This window comes from Xenopus tropicalis, chromosome 2, assembly GCF_000004195.4.
Source record: "Xenopus tropicalis strain Nigerian chromosome 2, UCB_Xtro_10.0, whole genome shotgun sequence".
NCBI lineage: Eukaryota > Metazoa > Chordata > Amphibia > Anura > Pipidae > Xenopus > Xenopus tropicalis.
In genome coordinates this window covers 180,761,171-180,786,734 of record NC_030678.2, presented here as the reverse complement: position 1 = coordinate 180,786,734, position 25,564 = coordinate 180,761,171, and the positions used below count along the sequence as shown (strand labels likewise).

The window sequence follows — 25,564 nt, the reverse complement described above, 5'->3', positions numbered from 1 at the left end:
CCTTGTGCTTTCCAGCCTGTGTATATGGCGCCCCCTACTGCCTCACACCCAATTCTATTGAAATGGAATCTCTGCCCTGCGCCAGTATTTGCCCCTCCACAACATGAGCCTGAGGGAAAGTCATCACAAGAGCCATCTGGGCCGGGGTAGAATCTAGTCCATAATACTAGCAAAACGTGCCTGAACATATTCATGGAAAATGCCCCCTACCTGAACATAGTGATGGGAAATGCCCCCTACCAGAACATAGTGATGGGAAATGCCCCCTACCTGAACATAGTAATGGGAATTGCCCCCTACCTGAACATAGTGATGGGAAATGCCCCCTACCTGAACATAGTGATGGGAAATGCCCCCTACCTGAACATAGTAATGGGAATTGCCCCCTACCTGAACATAGTAATGGAAAACGCCCCCTACCAGAACATAGTGATGGGAAACGCCCCCTACCTGAACATAGTGATGGGAAATGCCCCCTACCTGAACATAGTGATGGGAAACGCCCCCTACCTGAGCATAGTGATGGGAAACGCCCCCTACCTGAACATAGTGATGGGAAACGCCCCCTACCTGAACATAGTGATGGGAAACGCCCCCTACCTGAGCATAGTGATGGGAAACGCCCCCTACCTGAACATAGTGATGGGAAACGCCCCCTACCTGAACATAGTGATGGGAAACGCCCCCTACCTGAGCATAGTGATGGGAAACGCCCCCTACCTGAGCATAGTGATGGGAAACGCCCCCTACCTGAACATAGTGATGGGAAACGCCCCCTACCTGAGCATAGAGATGGGAAATGCCCCCTACCTGAGCATAGTGATGGGAAACGCCCCCTACCTGAGCATAGTGATGGGAAACGCCCCCTACCTGAACATAGTGATGGGAAACGCCCCCTACCTGAACATAGTGATGGGAAACGCCCCCTACCTGAACATAGTGATGGGAAACGCCCCCTACCTGAACATAGTGATGGGAAACGCCCCTACCTGAGCATAGTGATGGGAAACGCCCCCTACCTGAGCATAGTGATGGGAAACGCCCCCTACCTGACCATAGTGATGGGAAACGCCCCCTACCTGAACATAGTAATGGGAAACGCCCCCTACCTGAGCATAGTGATGGGAAACGCCCCCTACCTGAGCATAGTGATGGGAAACGCCCCCTACCTGAACATAGTGATGGGAAACGCCCCCTACCTGACATAGTGATGGGAAACGCCCCCTACCTGACCATAGTGATGGGAAACGCCCCCTACCTGAACATAGTGATGGGAAACGCCCCCTACCTGAACATAGTGAAGGGAAACGCCCCCTACCTGAACATAGTGATGGGAAACGCCCCCTACCTGAACATAGTGATGGGAAACGCCCCCTACCTGAGCATAGTGATGGGAAACGCCCCCTACCTGAGCATAGTGATGGGAAACGCCCCCTACCTGAACATAGTGATGGGAAACGCCCCCTACCTGAACATAGTGATGGGAAACGCCCCCTACCTGAACATAGCAATCAGAAGATTCAGCAGAAGGATGTTGGCCATCAGCAGGTAAATGCACAACAGAAGGATCGTCAGCCACTCAGGGAAGAGAGTTTTTCCGGAACCATCATTGTACACGCATTTGGGCAGGGTGGGGTCCGTGCCGCTCTGACTGCATTTTGTTGGATCAAAGTTCAGGCCTATTGAGAGGAAACACGGAGTCAATTCGTTTGAGACAACGGGGACCAATGAGAATGTTACCAGCAGGAGCCCCACGGAGGGTCTAAATAAGTTCATTTTAATCCCAGGGGGGCAACTGTAGCAGAGATGCCCAACCGGTACCCTGGGCTCCACATTTGCACAGGAATTGTATGAACACGCATGATGCATATAATACACGTTAAGCCATATGTGCTCCCACATGTAGCGGCACTGCGCCTACCGCTATTGCATCCTGAGCACCAAAGCTACTACTACTAACTACCAATTGGCCGAAGTGCATTGGGGGTCATTGCCAGTGTTCCCTGATGCACCCAGTTCTTTAGGCGTCAATAGGTGCAACTGCGCTCATTTTGGCTCATAGTTATGGCTACCAGACTTGGCAATGTAATCCCCTAGGGGCAGATTTCTCTTTGTATTCTAATGGAACTGCTGCTACCTAGGGGAGCCCCAGTTATAGTACCACTCTAGGGGTGTAAGGGGGGGAACAGGGACCCCATGAATGAGGTAGGTAGATAGAGGTAGGGGAGCCCCTGTTATAGTACCACTCTAGGGGTGTAAGGGGGGAACAGGGACCCCATGAATGAGGTAGGTAGATAGAGGTAGGGGAGCCCCTGTTATAGTACCACTCTAGGGGTGTAATGGGGGGAACAGGGACCCCATGAATGAGGTAGGTAGATAGAGGTAGGGGAACCCCTTTTATAGTACCACTCTAGGGGTGTAAGGGGGGAACTGGGACCCCATGAATGAGGTAGGTAGATAGAGGTAGGGGAGCCCCTGTTATAGTACCACTCTAGGGGTGTAAGGGGGGAACAGGGACCCCATGAATGAGGTAGGTAGATAGAGGTAGGGGAGCCCCTGTTATAGTACCACTCTAGGGGTGTAATGGGGGGAACAGGGACCCCATGAATGAGGTAGGTAGATAGAGGTAGGGGAGCCCCTGTTATAGTACCACTCTAGGGGTGTAAGGGGGGAACAGGGACCCCATGAATGAGGTAGGTAGATAGAGGTAGGGGAGCCCCTGTTATAGTACCACTCTAGGGGTGTAAGGGGGGAACTGGGAGCCCATGAATGAGGTAGGTAGATAGAGGTAGGGGAGTCCCTGTTATAGTACCACTCTAGGGGTGTAAGGGGGGAACAGGGACCCCATGAATGAGGTAGGTAGATAGAGGTAGGGGAGTCCCTGTTATAGTACCACTCTAGGGGTGTAAGGGGGGGAACAGGGACCCCATGAATGAGGTAGGTAGATAGAGGTAGGGGAGTCCCTGTTACAGTACCACTCTAGGGGTGTAAGGGGGGAAAAGGGACCCCATGAATGAGGTAGGTAGATAGAGGTAGGGGAGCCCCTGTTATAGTACCACTCTAGGGGAGTAAGGGGGGAACAGGGACCCCATGAATGAGGTAGGTAGATAGAGGTAGGGGAGCCCCTGTTATAGTACCACTCTAGGGGTGTAATGGGGGGAACAGGGACCCCATGAATGAGGTAGGTAGATAGAGGTAGGGGAACCCCTTTTATAGTACCACTCTAGGGGTGTAAGGGGGGAACTGGGACCCCATGAATGAGGTAGGTAGATAGAGGTAGGGGAGCCCCTGTTATAGTACCACTCTAGGGGTGTAAGGGGGGAACAGGGACCCCATGAATGAGGTAGGTAGATAGAGGTAGGGGAGCCCCTGTTATAGTACCACTCTAGGGGTGTAATGGGGGAACAGGGACCCCATGAATGAGGTAGGTAGATAGAGGTAGGGGAGCCCCTGTTATAGTACCACTCTAGGGGTGTAAGGGGGGAACTGGGAGCCCATGAATGAGGTAGGTAGATAGAGGTAGGGGAGCCCCTGTTATAGTACCACTCTAGGGGTGTAAGGGGGGAACAGGGACCCCATGAATGAGGTAGGTAGATAGAGGTAGGGGAGTCCCTGTTATAGTACCACTCTAGGGGTGTAAGGGGGGAACAGGGACCCCATGAATGAGGTAGGTAGATAGAGGTAGGGGAGTCCCTGTTATAGTACCACTCTAGGGGTGTAAGGGGGGGAACAGGGACCCCATGAATGAGGTAGGTAGATAGAGGTAGGGGAACCCCTGTTATAGTACCACTCTAGGGGTGTAAGGGGGGAACAGGGACCCCATGAATGAGGTAGGTAGATAGAGGTAGGGGAGTCCCTGTTACAGTACCACTCTAGGGGTGTAAGGGGGGAAAAGGGACCCCATGAATGAGGTAGGTAGATAGAGGTAGGGGGCCCCCTGTTATAGTACCACTCTAGGGGTGTAAGGGGGGAACAGGGACCCCATGAATGAGGTAGGTAGATAGAGGTAGGGGGGCCCCTGTTATAGTACCACTCTAGGGGTGTAAGGGGGGAACAGGGACCCCATGAATGAGGTAGGTAGATAGAGGTAGGGGGGCCCCTGTTATAGTACCACTCTAGGGGTGTAAGGGGGGTCTCCAAACTGAACATAATATTTGCGACTTACCATCGACCTCAGAAGGAATCTGCCCAAAGAGAATCAGATACGGCCCATAGATCACATTCCTGAAGATCCAATCTAACCTGGTCTCATTGCTTGTCAGTATTGCCTGCTTTGCAACTCCAAATGATACGATCCAAATAGCCAGTAGGAACAGGAAGAAAAACAAATCCATTATCTGTAAAAGATGCAAAATGGAAACCACATGAACGTCTGTATCCAGAACAAAAAGCAAAGAAATTTGTGGGGTCAGACTGGCAAACCAGGATCCCAGGAAATATACCAGGGGGGTCCTGTGCTGACTTCCCTGCTAACAGCCCCCCCCTCCCTCCCTTCTGGTACCCACCTGCTCCCCACCCTGCCGATAATCCATCTCTGCAGTCTTCTTACCGGTGTACCTGGGGTTAATATGCTCACTCTCCTTTTCTGCAGTGATCTGACTGGCAGGCCTAGGGTTAACATGCTTATTGTTCATTTCTGCAGTTCTGCAGGTTTAGGGTTAATGTATAAATGATTTTTTGCAGTCATCTTACGTGTAAGTCTCTTTGGGACCCCAAGCCTCACTTTCAACACATAGGCCCCTTTGGGGGGAGGGGCAGTGGGGGGGAGTTTTCTGGTGGGCCCGGCTACCCCTAAATTTATGGGAATGCAATTCTCTGCATGCGAATAGAACGCTGAATTGAGGGAAGGACATCTCACCATGCGACGAAGCATTATGATCTTGGGACCGAGAACTTTGCTGACTGTGAAAATGTTCATAAGGCGAATACAGAATATCATGTAATCCACGGACAGAAAAACACGGCCTAGGTATACTGTATTCAAGCTTGCCAACCTGCAAAATAACTTCAGTATTAGTCAGTATTAGTGTGTTGGGGTAACCCCACTATAGTTCCAGGGGTACCCAGGGCACAAATAAGCACCCCAAATCCCCCCCTAACTGGCCTTCAGGCTGGGCCCCCTTAGCCCATAACAAGGTTACAGATATATAGAAACATTGGGGTAACAGTCACCCCGCTATAGTTCCAGGGGTACCCAGGGCACAAATAAGCACCCCAAATCCCCCCCTAACTGGCCTTCAGGCTGGGCCCCCTTAGCCCATAACAAGGTTACAGATATATAGAAACATTGGGGTAACAGTCACCCCGCTATAGTTCCAGGGGTACCCAGGGCACAAATAAGCACTCACCCCAAATCCCCCCCTAACTGGCCTTCAGGCTGGGCCCCCTTAGCCCATAACAAGGTTACAGATATATAGAAACATTGGGGTAACAGTCACCCCACTATAGTTCCAGGGGTACCCAGGGCACAAATAAGCACTCACCCCAAATCCCCCCTAACTGGCCTTCAGGCTGGGCCCCCTTAGCCCATAACAAGGTTACAGATATATAGAAACATTGGGGTAACAGTCACCCCGCTATAGTTCCAGGGGTACCCAGGGCACAAATAAGCACTCACCCCAAATCCCCCCCTAACTGGCCTTCAGGCTGGGCCCCCTTAGCCCATAACAAGGTTACAGATATATAGAAACATTGGGGTAACAGTCACCCCGCTATAGTTCCAGGGGTACCCAGGGCACAAGCACTCACCCCAAATCCCCCCTAACTGGCCTTCAGGCTGGGCCCCTTAGCCCATAACAAGGTTACAGATATATAGAAACATTGGGGTAACAGTCACCCCGCTATAGTTCCAGGGGTACCCAGGGCACAAATAAGCAGTCACTCCAAATCCCCCCCTAACTGGCCTTCAGGCTGGGCCCCCTTAGCCCATAACAAGGTTACAGATATATAGAAACATTGGGGTAACAGTCACCCCGCTATAGTTCCAGGGGTACCCAGGGCACAAATAAGCACTCACCCCAAATCCCCCCCTAACTGGCCTTCAGGCTGGGCCCCCTTAGCCCATAACAAGGTTACAGATATATAGAAACATTGGGGTAACAGTCACCCCGCTATAGTTCCAGGGGTACCCAGGGCACAAATAAGCACTCACCCCAAATCCCCCCTAACTGGCCTTCAGGCTGGGCCCCCTTAGCCCATAACAAGGTTACAGGTATATAGAAACATTGGGGTAACAGTCACCCCGCTATAGTTCCAGGGGTACCCAGGGCACAAATAAGCACTCACCCCAAATCCCCCCCTAACTGGCCTTCAGGCCGGGCCCCCTTAGCCCATAACAAGGTTACAGATATATAGAAACATTGGGGTAACAGTCACCCCGCTATAGTTCCAGGGGTACCCAGGGCACAAATAAGCACTCACCCCAAATCCCCCCCTAACTGGCCTTCAGGCTGGGCCCCCTTAGCCCATAACAAGGTTACAGATATATAGAAACATTGGGGTAACAGTCACCCCGCTATAGTTCCAGGGGCACCCAGGGCACAAATAAGCACTCACCCCAAATCCCCCCCTAACTGGCCTTCAGGCTGGGCCCCCTTAGCCCATAACAAGGTTACAGATATATAGAAACATTGGGGTAACAGTCACCCCGCTATAGTTCCAGGGGCACCCAGGGCACAAATAAGCACTCACCCCAAATCCCCCCCTAACTGGCCTTCAGGCTGGGCCCCCTTAGCCCATAACAAGGTTACAGATATATAGAAACATTGGGGTAACAGTCACCCTGCTATAGTTCCAGGGGTACCCAGGGCACAAATAAGCACTCACCCCAAATCCCCCCCTAACTGGCCTTCAGGCTGGGCCCCCTTAGCCCATAACAAGGTTACAGATATATAGAAACATTGGGGTAACAGTCACCCCGCTATAGTTACAGGGGTACCCAGGGTACAAGCACTCACCCCAAATCCCCCCCTAACTGGCCTTCAGGCTGGGCCCCCTTAGCCCATAACAAGGTTACAGATATATAGAAACATTGGGGTAACAGTCACCCCGCTATAGTTCCAGGGGTACCCAGGGCACAAATAAGCACTCACCCCAAATCCCCCCCTAACTGGCCTTCAGGCTGGGCCCCCTTAGCCCATAACAAGGTTACAGATATATAGAAACATTGGGGTAACAGTCACCCCGCTATAGTTCCAGGGGTACCCAGGGCACAAATAAGCACCCCAAATCCCCCCCTAACTGGCCTTCAGGCTAGGCCCCCTTAGCCCATAACAAGGTTACAGATATATAGAAACATTGGGGTAACAGTCACCCCGCTATAGTTCCAGGGGTACCCAGGGCACAAATAAGCACTCACCCCAAATCCCCCCTAACTGGCCTTCAGGCTGGGCCCCCTTAGCCCATAACAAGGTTACAGATATATAGAAACATTGGGGTAACAGTCACCCCGCTATAGTTCCAGGGGTACCCAGGGCACAAATAAGCACTCACCCCAAATCCCCCCCTAACTGGCCTTCAGGCTGGGCCCCCTTAGCCCATAACAAGGTTACAGATATATAAAAACATTGGGGTAACAGTCACCCCGCTATAGTTCCAGGGGTACCCAGGGCACAAATAAGCACTCACCCCAAATCCCCCCCTAACTGGCCTTCAGGCTGGGCCCCCTTAGCCCATAACAAGGTTACAGATATATAGAAACATTGGGGTAACAGTCACCCCACTATAGTTCCAGGGGTACCCAGGGCACAAATAAGCACCCCAAATCCCCCCCTAACTGGCCTTCAGGCTGGGCCCCCTTAGCCCATAACAAGGTTACAGATATATAGAAACATTGGGGTAACAGTCACCCCGCTATAGTTCCAGGGGTACCCAGGGCACAAATAAGCACTCACCCCAAATCCCCCCCTAACTGGCCTTCAGGCTGGGCCCCCTTAGCCCATAACAAGGTTACAGATATATAGAAACATTGGGGTAACAGTCACCCCACTATAGTTCCAGGGGTACCCAGGGCACAAATAAGCACTCACCCCAAATCCCCCCCTAACTGGCCTTCAGGCTGGGCCCCCTTAGCCCATAACAAGGTTACAGATATATAGAAACATTGGGGTAACAGTCACCCCGCTATAGTTCCAGGGGTACCCAGGGCACAAATAAGCACTCACCCCAAATCCCCCCCTAACTGGCCTTCAGGCTGGGCCCCCTTAGCCCATAACAAGGTTACAGATATATAGGAATATTGGGGTAACGGACCCCCCTACAGACCCAGAACAAGAGAGGACCAATTACCTACAAATGAGCCCGACTGCAAATAACGAGAGCGCCAATGTATCGACCTGGTTCCAGAACTCGGATATGTACTGCATCGATTTGACTACGAATCCCAGCCTGTCCGGGTCGTACAGCAACTGACAGAGAAGAGAGTAAGTGCAGTGCATCATGGGAATAATGTGCCCCAATCAGAATGAAGGTTTGTGAGGAGCAGAGGACTGGGCTACAAACAAGCAGGCAAGTTGGTATCTACGGGGGCATTGCCATGTGGGGGGGGGGAGTGTAAGACGGGGGCACGGGGTGAGTTTTATTCTGATAACAACGTATTGCTATGGTAACCAAGGGGAAGTGTAGGGAGGAATAGAATTACTTTGCGCTGCTATATCTAGTCCAGCCACCAGGTGGCACTGTTTACAGGAGAAACTCTATTTATATATATTTATACACTTCCTCTTGAGCTGATGATTTGGGAATTTATCTGAGTAAGTACCAGTACCACTCTAGGGGTGTAAGGCAGTTAGGGTTGGGCCCCCGTACCAGTACTACTCTAGGGGTGTAAGGCAGTTAGGGTTGGGCCCCCGTACCAGTACTACTCTAGGGGTGTAAGGCAGTTAGGGTTGGGCCCCCGTACCAGTACCACTCTAGGGGTGTAAGGCAGTTAGGGTTGGGCCCCTGTACCAGTACCACTCTAGGGGTGTAAGGCAGTTAGGGTTGGGCCCCCGTACCAGTACCGCTCTAGGGGTGTAAGGCAGTTAGGGTTGGGCCCCCGTACCAGTACCACTCTAGGGGTGTAAGGCAGTTAGGGTTGGGCCCCCGTACCAGTACCACTCTAGGGGTGTAAGGCAGTTAGGGTTGGGCCCCCGTACCAGTACCACTCTAGGGGTGTAAGGCAGTTAGGGTTGGACCCCTGTACCAGTACCACTCTAGGGGTGTAAGGCAGTTAGGGTTGGACCCCCGTACCAGTACCACTCTAGGGGTGTAAGGCAGTTAGGGTTGGACCCCTGTACCAGTACCACTCTAGGGGTGTAAGGCAGTTAGGGTTGGACCCCTGTACCAGTACCACTCTAGGGGTGTAAGGCAGTTAGGGTTGGACCCCTGTACCAGTACCACTCTAGGGTGTAAGGCAGTTAGGGTTGGACCCCTGTACCAGTACCACTCTAGGGGTGTAAGGCAGTTAGGGTTGGACCCCTGTACCAGTACCACTCTAGGGGTGTAAGGCAGTTAGGGTTGGGCCCCCGTACCAGTACTACTCTAGGGGTGTAAGGCAGTTAGGGTTGGACCCCTGTACCAGTACCACTCTAGGGGTGTAAGGCAGTTAGGGTTGGACCCCCGTACCAGTACCACTCTAGGGGTGTAAGGCAGTTAGGGTTGGGCCCCCGTACCAGTACCACTCTAGGGGTGTAAGGCAGTTAGGGTTGGGCCCCCGTACCAGTACCGCTCTAGGGCTGTAAGGCAGTTAGGGTTGGGCCCCCGTACCATTACCACTCTAGGGGTGTAAGGTAGTTAGGGTTGGGCCCCCGTACCATTACCACTCTAGGGGTGTAAGGCAGTTAGGGTTGGGCCCCCGTACCAGTACCGCTCTAGGGGTGTAAGGCAGTTAGGGTTGGGCCCCCGTACCAATACCACTCTAGGGGTGTAAGGCAGTTAGGGTTGGGCCCCCGTACCAGTACCACTCTAGGGGTGTAAGGCAGTTAGGATTGGGCCCCCGTACCAGTACCACTCTAGGGGTGTAAGGCAGTTAGGGTTGGGCCCCCGTACCATTACCACTCTAGGGGTGTAAGGCAGTTAGGGTTGGGCCCCCGTACCAGTACCACTCTAGGGGTGTAAGGCAGTTAGGGTTGGGCCCCCGTACCATTACCACTCTAGGGGTGTAAGGCAGTTAGGGTCGGACCCCCGTACCAGTACCACTCTAGGGGTGTAAGGCAGTTAGGGTTGGACCCCTGTACCAGTACCACTCTAGGGATGTAAGGCAGTTAGGGTTGGACCCCTGTACCAGTACCACTCTAGGGGTGTAAGGCAGTTAGGGTTGGCCCCCATACCAGTACCACTCTAGGGGTGTAAGGCAGTTAGGGTTGGGCCCCCGTACCAGTACCACTCTAGGGGTGTAAGGCAGTTAGGGTTGGGCCCCCGTACCAGTACCACTCTAGGGGTGTAAGGCAGTTAGGGTTGGCCCCCGTACCAGTACCACCCTAGGGGTGTAAGGCAGTTAGGGTTGGGCCCCCGTACCAGTACCACTCTAGGGGTGTAAGGCAGTTAGGGTTGGGCCCCCGTACCAGTACCGCTCTAGGGGTGTAAGGCAGTTAGGGTTGGGCCCCCGTACCAGTACCACTCTAGGGGTGTAAGGCAGTTAGGGTTGGGCCCCCGTACCAGTACCACTCTAGGGATGTAAGGCAGTTAGGATTGGGCCCCCGTACCAGTACCACTCTAGGGGTGTAAGGCAGTTAGGGTTGGGCCCCCGTACCATTACCACTCTAGGGGTGTAAGGCAGTTAGGGTTGGGCCCCCGTACCAGTACCACTCTAGGGGTGTAAGGCAGTTAGGGTTGGGCCCCCGTACCATTACCACTCTAGGGGTGTAAGGCAGTTAGGGTTGGGCCCCCGTACCAGTACCACTCTAGGGGTGTAAGGCAGTTAGGGTTGGGCCCCCGTACCATTACCACTCTAGGGGTGTAAGGCAGTTAGGGTTGGACCCCTGTACCAGTACCACTCTAGGGGTGTAAGGCAGTTAGGGTTGGCCCCCATACCAGTACCACTCTAGGGGTGTAAGGCAGTTAGGGTTGGGCCCCTGTACCAGTACCACTCTAGGGGTGTAAGGCAGTTAGGGTTGGGCCCCCGTACCAGTACTACTCTAGGGGTGTAAGGCAGTTAGGGTTGGGCCCCCGTACCAGTACCACTCTAGGGGTGTAAGGCAGTTAGGGTTGGGCCCCCGTACCAGTACTACTCTAGGGGTGTAAGGCAGTTAGGGTTGGGCCCCCGTACCAGTACCACTCTAGGGGTGTAAGGCAGTTAGGGTTGGGCCCCTGTACCAGTACCACTCTAGGGGTGTAAGGCAGTTAGGGTTGGGCCCCCGTACCAGTACCGCTCTAGGGGTGTAAGGCAGTTAGGGTTGGGCCCCCGTACCAGTACTACTCTAGGGGTGTAAGGCAGTTAGGGTTGGACCCCTGTACCAGTACCACTCTAGGGGTGTAAGGCAGTTAGGGTTGGGCCCCCGTACCAGTACTACTCTAGGGGTGTAAGGCAGTTAGGGTTGGACCCCTGTACCAGTACCACTCTAGGGGTGTAAGGCAGTTAGGGTTGGACCCCCGTACCAGTACCACTCTAGGGGTGTAAGGCAGTTAGGGTTGGGCCCCCGTACCAGTACCACTCTAGGGGTGTAAGGCAGTTAGGGTTGGGCCCCCGTACCAGTACCGCTCTAGGGCTGTAAGGCAGTTAGGGTTGGGCCCCCGTACCATTACCACTCTAGGGGTGTAAGGTAGTTAGGGTTGGGCCCCCGTACCATTACCACTCTAGGGGTGTAAGGCAGTTAGGGTTGGGCCCCCGTACCAGTACCGCTCTAGGGGTGTAAGGCAGTTAGGGTTGGGCCCCCGTACCAGTACCACTCTAGGGATGTAAGGCAGTTAGGATTGGGCCCCCGTACCAGTACCACTCTAGGGGTGTAAGGCAGTTAGGGTTGGGCCCCCGTACCATTACCACTCTAGGGGTGTAAGGCAGTTAGGGTTGGGCCCCCGTACCAGTACCACTCTAGGGGTGTAAGGCAGTTAGGGTTGGGCCCCCGTACCATTACCACTCTAGGGGTGTAAGGCAGTTAGGGTTGGACCCCTGTACCAGTACCACTCTAGGGGTGTAAGGCAGTTAGGGTTGGCCCCCATACCAGTACCACTCTAGGGGTGTAAGGCAGTTAGGGTTGGGCCCCCGTACCAGTACCACTCTAGGGGTGTAAGGCAGTTAGGGTTGGGCCCCCGTACCAGTACCACTCTAGGGGTGTAAGGCAGTTAGGGTTGGCCCCCGTACCAGTACCACCCTAGGGGTGTAAGGCAGTTAGGGTTGGGCCCCCGTACCAGTACCACTCTAGGGGTGTAAGGCAGTTAGGGTTGGGCCCCCGTACCAGTACCGCTCTAGGGGTGTAAGGCAGTTAGGGTTGGGCCCCCGTACCAGTACCACTCTAGGGGTGTAAGGCAGTTAGGGTTGGGCCCCCGTACCAGTACCACTCTAGGGATGTAAGGCAGTTAGGATTGGGCCCCCGTACCAGTACCACTCTAGGGGTGTAAGGCAGTTAGGGTTGGGCCCCCGTACCATTACCACTCTAGGGGTGTAAGGCAGTTAGGGTTGGGCCCCCGTACCAGTACCACTCTAGGGGTGTAAGGCAGTTAGGGTTGGGCCCCCGTACCATTACCACTCTAGGGGTGTAAGGCAGTTAGGGTTGGACCCCTGTACCAGTACCACTCTAGGGGTGTAAGGCAGTTAGGGTTGGCCCCCATACCAGTACCACTCTAGGGGTGTAAGGCAGTTAGGGTTGGGCCCCCGTACCAGTACCACTCTAGGGGTGTAAGGCAGTTAGGGTTGGGCCCCCGTACCAGTACCACTCTAGGGGTGTAAGGCAGTTAGGGTTGGCCCCCGTACCAGTACCACCCTAGGGGTGTAAGGCAGTTAGGGTTGGGCCCCCGTACCAGTACCACTCTAGGGGTGTAAGGCAGTTAGGGTTGGGCCCCCGTACCAGTACCACTCTAGGGGTGTAAGGCAGTTAGGGTTGGGCCCCCGTACCAGTACTACTCTAGGGGTATAAGGCAGTTAGGGTTGGGCCCCCGTACCAGTACCGCTCTAGGGGTGTAAGGCAGTTAGGGTTGGGCCCCCGTACCAGTACCACTCTAGGGGTGTAAGGCAGTTAGGGTTGGGCCCCCGTACCAGTACCACTCTAGGGGTGTAAGGCAGTTAGGTTTGGGCCCCCGTACCAGTACTACTCTAGGGGTGTAAGGCAGTTAGGGTCGGACCCCCGTACCAGTACCACTCTAGGGGTGTAAGGCAGTTAGGGTTGGGCCCCCGTACCAGTACCACTCTAGGGGTGTAAGGCAGTTAGGGTTGGGCCCCCGTACCAGTACCACTCTAGGGGTGTAAGGCAGTTAGGTTTGGGCCCCCGTACCAGTACTACTCTAGGGGTGTAAGGCAGTTAGGGTCGGACCCCCGTACCAGTACTACTCTAGGGGTGTAAGGCAGTTAGGTTTGGGCCCCCGTACCAGTACTACTCTAGGGGTGTAAGGCAGTTAGGGTTGGGCCCCCGTACCAGTACCACTCTAGGGGTGTAAGGCAGTTAGGTTTGGGCCCCCGTACCAGTACTACTCTAGGGGTGTAAGGCAGTTAGGGTTGGACCCCTGTACCAGTACCACTCTAGGGGTGTAAGGCAGTTAGGGTTGGGCCCCCGTACCAGTACCACTCTAGGGGTGTAAGGCAGTTAGGGTTGGGCCCCCGTACCAGTACCACTCTAGGGGTGTAAGGCAGTTAGGTTTGGGCCCCCGTACCAGTACCACTCTAGGGGTGTAAGGCAGTTAGGGTTGGGCCCCCGTACCAGTACCGCTCTAGGGGTGTAAGGCAGTTAGGGTTGGGCCCCCGTACCAGTACCACTCTAGGGGTGTAAGGCAGTTAGGGTTGGGCCCCTGTACCAGTACCACTCTAGGGGTGTAAGGCAGTTAGGGTTGGGCCCCCGTACCAGTACCGCTCTAGGGGTGTAAGGCAGTTAGGGTTGGGCCCCTGTACCAGTACCACTCTAGGGGTGTAAGGCAGTTAGGGTTGGGCCCCCGTACCAGTACCACTCTAGGGGTGTAAGGCAGTTAGGGTTGGGCCCCCGTACCAGTACCACTCTAGGGGTGTAAGGCAGTTAGGGTTGGGCCCCCGTACCAGTACCACTCTAGGGGTGTAAGGCAGTTAGGGTTGGGCCCCCGTACCAGTACCACTCTAGGGGTGTAAGGCAGTTAGGGTTGGGCCCCCGTACCAGTACCACTCTAGGGATGTAAGGCAGTTAGGGTTGGGCCCCCGTACCAGTACCGCTCTAGGGGTGTAAGGCAGTTAGGGTTGGGCCCCCGTACCAGTACCGCTCTAGGGGTGTAAGGCAGTTAGGGTTGGGCCCCCGTACCAGTACCGCTCTAGGGGTGTAAGGCAGTTAGGGTTGGGCCCCTGTACCAGTACCACTCTAGGGGTGTAAGGCAGTTAGGGTTGGGCCCCTGTACCAGTACCTCTCTAGGGGTGTAAGGCAGTTAGGGTTGGGCCCCCGTACCAGTACCACTCTAGGGGTGTAAGGCAGTTAGGGTTGGGCCCCCGTACCAGTACCCGCTCTAGGGGTGTAAGGCAGTTAGGGTTGGGCCCCTGTACCAGTACCACTCTAGGGGTGTAAGGCAGTTAGGGTTGGGCCCCCGTACCAGTACCACTCTAGGGGTGTAAGGCAGTTAGGGTTGGGCCCCCATACCAGTACCGATCTAGGGGTGTAAGGCAGTTAGGGTTGGGCCCCCGTACCAGTACCACTCTAGGGGTGTAAGGCAGTTAGGGTTGGGCCCCCGTACCAGTACCACTCTAGGGGTGTAAGGCAGTTAGGGTTGGGCCCCCGTACCAGTACCACTCTAGGGGTGTAAGGCAGTTAGGGTTGGGCCCCCGTACCAGTACCACTCTAGGGGTGTAAGGCAGTTAGGGTTGGGCCCCCGTACCAGTACCACTCTAGGGGTGTAAGGCAGTTAGGGTTGGGCCCCCGTACCAGTACCACTCTAGGGGTGTAAGGCAGTTAGGGTTGGGCCCCCATACCAGTACCGATCTAGGGGTGTAAGGCAGTTAGGGTTGGGCCCCCGTACCAGTACCACTCTAGGGGTGTAAGGCAGTTAGGGTTGGGCCCCTGTACCAGTACCACTCTAGGGGTGTAAGGCAGTTAGGGTTGGGCCCCCGTACCAGTACCACTCTAGGGGTGTAAGGCAGTTAGGGTTGGGCCCCCATACCAGTACCGATCTAGGGGTGTAAGGCAGTTAGGGTTGGGCCCCCGTACCAGTACCGCTCTAGGGGTGTAAGGCAGTTAGGGTTGGACCCCTGTACCAGTACCACTCTAGGGGTGTAAGGCAGTTAGGGTTGGGCCCCCGTACCAGTACCACTCTAGGGGTGTAAGGCAGTTAGGGTTGGGCCCTCGTACCAGTACCGCTCTAGGGGTGTAAGGCAGTTAGGGTTGGGCCCCCGTACCAGTACCACTCTAGGGGTGTAAGGCAGTTAGGGTTGGGCCCCCGTACCAGTACCACTCTAGGGGTGTAAGGCAGTTAGGGTTGGGCCCCCGTACCAGTACCACTCTAGGGGTGTAAGGCAGTTAGGGTTGGACCCCCGTACCAGTACCACTCTAGGGGTGTAAGGCAGTTAGGGTTGGGCCCCCGTACCAGTACCACTCTAGGGGTGTAAGGCAGTTAGGGTTGGGCCCTCGTACCAGTACCACTCTAGGGGTGTAAGGCAGTTAGGGTTGGGCCCCCGTACCAGTACCACTCTAGGGGTGTAAGGCAGTTAGGGTTGGACCCCTGTACCAGTACCACTCTAGGGGTGTAAGGCAGTTAGGGTTGGGCCCCCGTACCAGTACCACTCTAGGGGTGTAAGGCAGTTAGGGTTGGACCCCTGTACCAGTACCACTCTAGGGGTGTAAGGCAGTTAGGGTTTGGCCTCCGTACCAGTACCACTCTAGGGGTGTAAGGCAGTTAGGGTTGGGCCCCCGTACCAGTACCACTCTAGGGGTGTAAGGCAGTTAGGGTTGGGCCCCTGTACCAGTACCTCTCTAGGGGTGTAAGGCAGTTAGGGTTGGACCCCTGTACCAGTACCACTCTAGGGGTGTAAGGCAGTTAGGGTTGGGCCCCCGTACCAGTACCACTCTAGGGGTGTAAGGCAGTTAGGGTTGGGCCCCCGTACCAGTACCACTCTAGGGGTGTAAGGCAGTTAGGGTTGGCCTCCGTACCAGTACCACTCTAGGGGTGTAAGGCAGTTAGGGTTGGGCCCCCGTACCAGTACAACTCTAGGGGTGTAAGGCAGTTAGGGTTGGCCTCCGTACCAGTACAACTCTAGGGGTGTAAGGCAGTTAGGGTTGGCCTCCGTACCAGTACCACTCTAGGGGTGTAAGGCAGTTAGGGTTGGGCCCCCGTACCAGTACCACTCTAGGGGTGTAAGGCAGTTAGGGTTGGGCCCTCGTACCAGTACCGCTCTAGGGGTGTAAGGCAGTTAGGGTTGGGCCCTCGTACCAGTACCACTCTAGGGGTGTAAGGCAGTTAGGGTTGGGCCCCCGTACCAGTACCGCTCTAGGGGTGTAAGGCAGTTAGGGTTGGGCCCTCGTACCAGTACCACTCTAGGGGTGTAAGGCAGTTAGGGTTGGGCCCTCGTACCAGTACCGCTCTAGGGGTGTAAGGCAGTTAGGGTTGGGCCCTCGTACCAGTACCACTCTAGGGGTGTAAGGCAGTTAGGGTTGGGCCCTCGTACCAGTACCACTCTAGGGGTGTAAGGCAGTTAGGGTTGGGCCCCTGTACCAGTACCACTCTAGGGGTGTAAGGCAGTTAGGGTCAGACCCCCGTACCAGTACCACTCTAGGGGTGTAAGGCAGTTAGGGTTGGGCCCCCGTACCAGTACCACTCTAGGGGTGTAAGGCAGTTAGGGTTGGGCCCCCGTACCAGTACCGCTCTAGGGGTGTAAGGCAGTTAGGGTTGGACCCCTGTACCAGTACCACTCTAGGGGTGTAAGGCAGTTAGGGTTGGGCCCCCGTACCAGTACCACTCTAGGGGTGTAAGGCAGTTAGGGTTGGGCCCCCGTACCAGTACTTCTCTAGGGGTGTAAGGCAGTTAGGGTTGGGCCCCCGTACCAGTACCACTCTAGGGGTGTAAGGCAGTTAGGGTTGGGCCCCCGTACCAGTACCACTCTAGGGGTGTAAGGCAGTTAGGGTTGGGCCCCCGTACCAGTACCACTCTAGGGGTGTAAGGCAGTTAGGGTTGGGCCCCCGTACCAGTACTTCTCTAGGGGTGTAAGGCAGTTAGGGTTGGGCCCCCGTACCAGTACCACTCTAGGGGTGTAAGGCAGTTAGGGTTGGGCCCCCGTACCAGTACCACTCTAGGGGTGTAAGGCAGTTAGGGTTGGGCCCCCGTACCAGTACCACTCTAGGGGTGTAAGGCAGTTAGGGTTGAGCCCCCGTACCAGTACCGCTCTAGGGGTGTAAGGCAGTTAGGGTTGGGCCCCCGTACCAGTACCACTCTAGGGGTGTAAGGCAGTTAGGGTTGGGCCCCCGTACCAGTACAACTCTAGGGGTTTAAGGCAGTTAGGGTTGGGCCCCCGTACCAGTACCACTCTAGGGGTGTAAGGCAGTTAGGGTTGGGCCCCCGTACCAGTACCACTCTAGGGGTGTAAGGCAGTTAGGGTTGGGCCCCCGTACCAGTACCACTCTAGGGGTGTAAGGCAGTTAGGGTTGGGCCCCCGTACCAGTACCACTCTAGGGGTGTAAGGCAGTTAGGGTTGAGCCACTGTACCAGTACCACTCTAGGGGTGTAAGGCAGTTAGGGTTGGGCCCCCGTACCAGTACCACTCTAGGGGTGTAAGGCAGTTAAGGTTGGGCTAGAAAGAGCAGCCCTGAGCTCCAATGTAGGAGGGCAGATTGGGGGTATCTCCCCCAGGCCATATTGCCGTAGTGTAGGGATCCCAGTGGGTAAGGAATAAGGATAGAGAATTCCCTGAGGGGATCCACTATGGGGAGAGGTGAGATTCCTGCAAAGTCTGTACTCAGGGGAGTGTTAAAACACAACACCTTACCTGGCGAAGCTCCTCACAAAGGATGGAGAAAACCCAAACATACAGCAGATATTCTGTCCATGAAGGGTAAGTCTGGAAATCCATCATCAGGACGTAAGCGAAGAGCCAAAGGAAGCCGATGTAGGAGACCACATTATAGTAGAACTTCACGATGGGGGCACTGAAGAAATCAAAGAACTTCCAGAGACAGTTACGTGCCCGGGAGCTGCACAAAAGTTTGGAAGAGCCTGTTACCTACAGTGGTTTAGCTTCTCCTTCCTCTGCCATTATTGTCCCCATTACTTTCCCCCATTACTCTGCCATGACTCTCCCCATTACTCTCCTCATTACTCTCCCCATTACTCGGGGTGGTGGGTCGGTGCAGGCACAGTAGAAGGGGCTTATGCACCACAGTGGGTTGATAGCACAGAAAGAGCAGTTGCCCATTAGGTCCCACTACAGACCGGGGTTGCCCCTACTGGGGCCCCTCAGTATAGGGGTGTGCCTACTTGGTGGAATTCCATGACTCGGCCTATTGAGTGTTATCGCATTTCAATCAGGAGATTAGGTTTTGGGCTTTGGGAAGAAACAGAAAACAAATATGGTGGCAGTTTTGGCCCTTGGCCCCCTCGCCGTACCTTCTGGCCGCAGAGCGTTTGTCCTGCCCGCGACTGCTCCGAGGGGCCACAGATTCCTTCCTGGAACAGATTTACAGACACAACCAATGAGAAGTAAATTGGGCAAAACCCTGGGGCTCATTCACACCCACAAGAGCAGCCGCATTCCCTGCGATTCCCCCAAAGTCAGTTTCATGTAGAACCACTTTCATTAAAGGGACACTCCTTGCGCAACTAATGTACCAACTGTAACTGTTGCTATGGGAGAGGCGTTAGTAACGCTCAGGGAGCATGCTCAGTAGGGGCTGAAGGGAAATGGACCAACTAATGTACCAACTGTAACTGTTGCTATGGGAGAGGCGTTAGTAACGCTCAGGGAGCATGCTCAGTAGGGGCTGAAGGGAAATGGACCAACTAATGTACCAACTGTAGCAGTTGCTATGGGACAGACGTTAGTAACGCTCAGGGAGCATGCTCAGTAGGGGCTGCTGGGAAATGGACCAACTAATGTACCAACTGTAACAGTTGCTATGGGACAGACGTTAGTAACGCTCAGGGAGCATGCTCAGTAGGGGCTGAAGGGGCTGCTGGGAAATGGACCAACTAATGTATCAACTGTAACAATTGCTATGGGACAGGCGTTAGTAACGCTCAGGGAGCATGCTCAGTAGGGACTGAAGGGGCTGCTGGGAAATGGACCAACTGTAACAATTGCTAAGGGACAGGCGTTAGTAACGCTCAGGGAGCATGCTCAGTAGGGACTGAAGGGGCTGCTGGGAAATGGACCAACTAATGTATCAACTGTAACAGTTGCTATGGGACAGGCGTTAGTAACGCTCAGGGAGCATGCTCAGTAGGGACTGAAGGGGCTGCTGGGAAATGGACCAACTAATGTACCGACTGTAACAATTAAAAAGTAGGTTTATAAGGGTGATGGTGCCCCCCAGGCTGCCCCCTTTGTGCCCCCCACACACATTAGCAATACACAAGGGAAGTCACGTCTGTGTCAGACCCCTCACCATGGGAACGAGGCTAAAGTGCATCAGAACCGGCCCATTTCCCAGAACTCACCGGTACATAATGAGGTCGGTGTAGATGAGTGGGAAGAGCAACATACAAAGCAGGATGGCCAGTAGCCCATTGTCCACTGAGAGCCTCCCAAACCAGGTCTTAGTGAGGAACATCTGTGGGGGGGTCACAATAATTCAATAATTGGTAAAAACAATGAACAAATGGTAATTTGGCATAAACAGGATAAAAAGGAGACTTAACCCTTTCACCTCCATTCTGTGCAGATCAGTTCCCTGCTGGGGAAAGCGGAACCCTCTGTGGCCTCATTGGGAGGTTCCCTCTCTGCTAAACTGGGCGCACAGCCAATCAATTCTGCTGTGGCCTTGGCCTTGATAGCCATTGGCTGATCAGACTGGGGAGGCTCAGGTAGTAAAGAGACCCTTCTCCCAGAATAGTGGGGGTTCTACTCACTGGAGCAAGAGAATGAGGGATTGGGGCATTTTTGGGAGGTTCTTCCATCAGTTAGCCGGGCACCCCAATTCTGCATTAACAAGTGTAGTCTGTACCCCACCCTGGGAAATAAAATGTAGCTGTACCCCCACCATGGGATATAAGGATATAAAATGTAGCTGTACCCCCACCATGGGATATAAGGATATAAAATGTAGCTGTACCCCCACCCTGGGATATAAGGATATAAAATACAGCTGACCTGTATCCCCACCCTGGGATATAAGGATATAAAATACAGCTGACCTGTACCCCCACCCTGGGATATAAGGATATAAAATACAGCTGACCTGTACCCTCACCCTGGGATATAAGGATATCAAATACAGCTGACCTGTACCCCCACCCTGGGATATAAGGATATAAAATGTAGCTGACCTGTACCCCCACCCTGGGATATAAGGATATAAAATACAGCTGACCTGTACCCCCACCCTGGGATATAAGGATATAAAATGTAGCTGACCTGTACCCCACTTTGGGACATGAAGAGCTGCCCCTGAGATTCCTGAGCGAGGTCCAAGGAGGTTGTTTTTCCCCATTTGGAAGAGACACGAATCAGAAGTTGTTCGGCCCGACTCTCATCGCTGGCGTAACACTCAGAAAAGACTCCTGAGAATGGAGAGAAGCCAAAACATGTACAGAGGGAGGGGATCCCTTATCCACAAAGCTCGGAATTTATACATTGCTGTTTGTGTACAAAGATGGGGCTGGGGGCAGATATAGGGCCGATTCACTAAAAGGACACTTGTTATATTTAAGAAGCGATGTTCTTGGCGTTATTTATCTTACGATGACATATTTTAAGGAAAAAAACTATGCGATAAGCGTTATAGGGGCCGATTCACTAAAGGTCAATAACGCTTATCGCATAGTTTTTTTCATTAAAAAGCATGCGATAATTAAGTACCGATTCATCAAAGTCATTTCGCATGTGTTAATCCGCATATCGCATGCACAAAAAAACCGCATTGCGTTAATTAGCGAATAGAAATAGTACTAACGCATGATTCACAAACACATATGAAGCGTTAAACGTGCAAAATATCGTGTTAATCTGTGTGAATATTAACCCTACTTGGGGCAGGCGGTACTTAAAGAAAATTGCGGTTCGTGAGCTATTGGCAACACAACATGGAGTTTGCAGTCGGATTTTTTCAAGTATATGTTGGCCCTAGAGTGATGCAGCCGCCAGTTTTCAGGGAAATGGTGGTTTTCAGAAAGTAATGGTTACGTGCGTAATATATTGCTTGAAAATATGTCGTCGTAAGATAAATAACGCCAAGAACATCGCTTCTTAATTATGACAAGTGTCCTTTTAGTGAATCGAGTGAAAAATAAGAAGTGATAAGATTTTTAACGCATGCTATAAATAGCACTCCTTATTTCGGACTTTAGTGAATCGGGCCCCTTATTTCGGACTTTAGTGAATCGGGCCCATAGGGTGGAAAGAGTTAAGGCAGAAGGGGCTCAGGCATAGATGGATTTTATTAAGGTTTGGGGAGGCTAAGCAACTTGTGTATTGGTATTTTATTGACTTGGCTCAGTGGCATCTTCATCATATCTCATGGACCCCTTAGCCAGCTTTGCTGTGCCCCCACATCCCCCATTATATGTATTTTATTTGGGTTGGGTCAGTGGCATCTCCATCATATCTCATGGAACCCTTAGCCAGCATTGCTGTGCCCCCACATCCCCCTTTGTATGTATTTTATATGGATTGGGTCAGTGGCATCTCCATCATATCTCATGGACCTCTTAGCCAGCCTTGCTGTGCCCCCACACCCCCCTTTGTATGTATTTTATTTGGGTTGGGTCAGTGGCATCTCCATTATATCCCATGGAACCCTTAGCCAGCCTTGCTGTGCCCCCACACCCCCCTTTGTATGTATTTTATATGGATTGGGTCAGTGGCATCTCCATCATATCTCATGGACCCCTTAGCCAGCCTTGCTGTGCCCCCACACCCCCCTTTGTATGTATTTTATATGGATTGGGTCAGTGGCATCTCCATCATATCTCATGGAACCCTTAGCCAGCCTTGCTGTGCCCCCACACCCCCCTTTGTATGTGTTTTATATGGGTTGGGTCAGTGGCATCTCCATCATATCTCATGGAACCCTTAGTCAGCCTTGCTGTGCCCCCACATCCCCCTTTGTATGTATTTTATATGGGTCGGGTCAGTGGTATCTCCATCATATCTCATGGAACCCTTAGTCAGCCTTGCTGTGCCCCCACACCCCCCTTTGTGCTCTGGGAGATGGAGCTGCCCCTGCATGGTGATGGAACCAGTAGGACGGGTTGGTACTCACCAGCTGCTCTTTCCTCATAAACATTCGCCAACACTTTCATGCTCTCCATGCTCTCCGTGTCGTCTTCCTCCTTCGAGAGAGCCTTCAGCATTTTACTGCAGGCCAGGGCACTAACCATACAGTCCTGTGACTGAGGCAAAAACATCCGGCTCAGCACAGGCACTTCTATTGGCCGCTCAGCCCAATCTAGTCAGTGGCTGGCACAGCATATGGTACACAATGGGTTACTCAGAATTAATGGAAAAAAGGCACTGGAGCTTGTTAAGGGGTCAAAGATACAAATTATATTCTGGGGACAGAGGGTGGGGCCCAATTCACTCCCCCCACTGGGCGGCTAAGTGGCACATGGGATTCACTATCAGTAAATGTAAGGTCATCTACCTGGGGGGTAACTGTCTGTGCCCATTTAATCCCTTAATGGGACTTCACTTGGCATATCTATAATGGGGGAGGAGCCGGGGGCAGTTGTGGGTAATAAACTTGACTGTAGCAAACAATGCCAGGCAGCTCGAGGGCCATCTTGGAATCAAGAAGGTATTTTCCCCCTCTGAGGCCAATTAGAGAGGCTTATACCTGACACCATATGATCTCTGCCAGCTCGGCTCGGTTCTGCACAATACACCAGATCAGCAGATCCCGGACAGGGTGCTCCAGTTTCACGGTAGAATCACATTCTGACCTCATAGATGACACTTTTCCTGAGATCTGAAAAGGAAAAACAGTTTCCATAGCTGGTCCCATTGGCATGGCATTCTCGCTATACTGTGGGTCATGAGCATTAATGATTATTATACTCATATACAGCCCATGGGGGGGGGGGGGCAGTGGGCCAGGCAAATAAAGGCTCGCTATACTGTGGGTCATGAGCATTAACTGATTATTATACTCATATACAGCCCATGGGGGGGGGGGGCAGTGGGCCAGGCAAATAAAGGCTCGCTATACTGTGGGTCACGAGCATTAACTGATTATTATACTCATATACAGCCCATGGGGGGGGGCAGTGGGCCAGGCAAATAAAGGCTCGCTATACTGTGGGTCATGAGCATTAACTGATTATTACACTCATATACAGCCCATAGGGGGGGGGGACAGTGGGCCAGGCAAATAAAGGCTCGCTATACTGTGGGTCATGAGCATTAACTGATTATTACACTCATATACAGCCCATGGGGGGAGTACAGTGGGCCAGGCAAATAAAGGCTCGCTATACTGTGGGTCATGAGCATTAACTGATTATTACAGTCATATACAGCACATAGGGGGGAGTACAGTGGGCCAGGCAAATAAAGGCTCGCTATACTGTGGGTCATGAGCATTAATGATTATTACACTCATATACAGCCCATAGGGGGGGGGGGGGACAGTGGGCCAGGCAAATAAAGGCTCGCTATACTGTGGGTCATGAGCATTAACTGATTATTACACTCATATACAGCACATAGGGGGGAGTACAGTGGGCCAAGCAAATAAAGGCTCGCTATACTGTGGGTCATGAGCATTAACTGATTATTACACTCATATACAGCACATAGGGGGGAGTACAGTGGGCCAGGCAAATAAAGGCTCGCTATACTGTGGGTCATGAGCATTAATGATTATTACACTCATATACAGCCCATAGGGGGGGGGGGGACAGTGGGCCAGGCAAATAAAGGCTCGCTATACTGTGGGTCATGAGCATTAACTGATTATTACACTCATATACAGCACATAGGGGGGGGGGACAGTGGGCCAGGCAAATAAAGGCTCGCTATACTGTGGGTCAGGAGTATTAACTGATTATTACACTCATATACAGCCCATAGGGGGGGGGGACAGTGGGCCAGGCAAATAAAGGCTCGCTATACTGTGGGTCAGGAGTATTAACTGATTATTACACTCATATACAGCCCATAGGGGGGGGGACAGTGGGCCAGGCAAATAAAGGCTCGCTATACTGTGGGTCATGAGCATTAACTGATTATTACAGTCATATACAGCACATAGGGGGGAGTAGAGTGGGCCAGGCAAATAAAGGCTCGCTATACTGTGGGTCATGAGCATTAATGATTATTACACTCATATACAGCCCATGGGGGGGGGGGTACAGTGGGCCAGGCAAATAAAGGCTCGCTATACTGTGGGTCATGAGTATTAACTGATTATTACACTCATATACAGCCCATAGGGGGGAGTACAGTGGGCCAAGCAAATAAAGGCTCGCTATACTGTGGGTCATGAGCATTAACTGATTATTACACTCATATACAGCACATAGGGGGGAGTACAGTGGGCCAGGCAAATAAAGGCTCGCTATACTGTGGGTCATGAGCATTAATGATTATTACACTCATATACAGCCCATGGGGGGGAGTACAGTGGGCCAGGCAAATAAAGGCACCACTCTGATACCAATTGCGTTATGTTTTGTATCAATACTATTACCATAAACATCTCTGATTGGCTAACACAGTACAACACCTTTATCCCCTCTATAGTGCAGTTATGTGCAATATCTATTCCATGTTCCAACAGCCCTAATGGGTCACCTTAATGTTGATGTAGGGCAAAGTCCGTGTGCGATGAGACCTCCTATCTAGATAAAGCGACTCAGTCAGTCCCCCGAGAAGCTCCTGCAGAACATGGGACACATGATGGAGCTGAATCTTCAGGCCGCCATTCATTTCTGTTGACTCGTCCAACATCGCCTGTCGCTCCAATTTGCTGTGTATCAGACTTGAAGGCTCGGTGTTGTTATATAATTCCGTTAACATATCCCACGTTATGAACTCAGACAGACTCACACCGCGTTCCAGAAACAGGCGAAGAAACGAAGGTTTATCATCAATTAGCGAGACCATCAGAGATGGATACAGGTCCGAAGGCTGAGAAACAAAACAAACTGTTGTTTAGCTGAGCTGGAAAGAGATGAGTAGAGATGGGTATTATAAGAAGATAAGGATAATGATGAGTAGAAATGAGTATAAGTAGATAGGAATAATGATGAGTAGAGATGAGTATTATAAGAAGATAAGGATAATGATGAGTAGAAATGAGTATTATAAGAAGATAGGGATAATGATGAGTAGAAATGAGTATTA

At 52.7% G+C, this 25,564-nt stretch overlaps 1 protein-coding gene across 2 annotated transcripts in view; it reads right to left on the bottom strand.

The window, feature by feature from the left end:
• trpm2l (transient receptor potential cation channel, subfamily M, member 2 like) overlaps nucleotides 1–25,564 on the bottom strand; it is an 80,787-nt gene that overhangs the window by 17,815 nt on the left and 37,408 nt on the right. For both annotated transcript variants that reach the window (XM_031897464.1, XM_031897465.1), the window contains exons 12-22: nucleotides 25,013–25,348; nucleotides 23,055–23,186; nucleotides 22,482–22,611; nucleotides 20,636–20,781; nucleotides 19,720–19,832; nucleotides 18,670–18,729; nucleotides 18,053–18,257; nucleotides 8,287–8,405; nucleotides 4,859–4,994; nucleotides 4,166–4,337; nucleotides 1,499–1,679 (exon numbers count right to left, since the gene is read on the bottom strand). In XM_031897464.1, coding sequence (XP_031753324.1) covers nucleotides 1,499–1,679; nucleotides 4,166–4,337; nucleotides 4,859–4,994; nucleotides 8,287–8,405; nucleotides 18,053–18,257; nucleotides 18,670–18,729; nucleotides 19,720–19,832; nucleotides 20,636–20,781; nucleotides 22,482–22,611; nucleotides 23,055–23,186; nucleotides 25,013–25,348 — 1,730 coding nt within the window. The remainder of the gene's footprint in view (nucleotides 1–1,498; nucleotides 1,680–4,165; nucleotides 4,338–4,858; nucleotides 4,995–8,286; nucleotides 8,406–18,052; nucleotides 18,258–18,669; nucleotides 18,730–19,719; nucleotides 19,833–20,635; nucleotides 20,782–22,481; nucleotides 22,612–23,054; nucleotides 23,187–25,012; nucleotides 25,349–25,564) is intronic.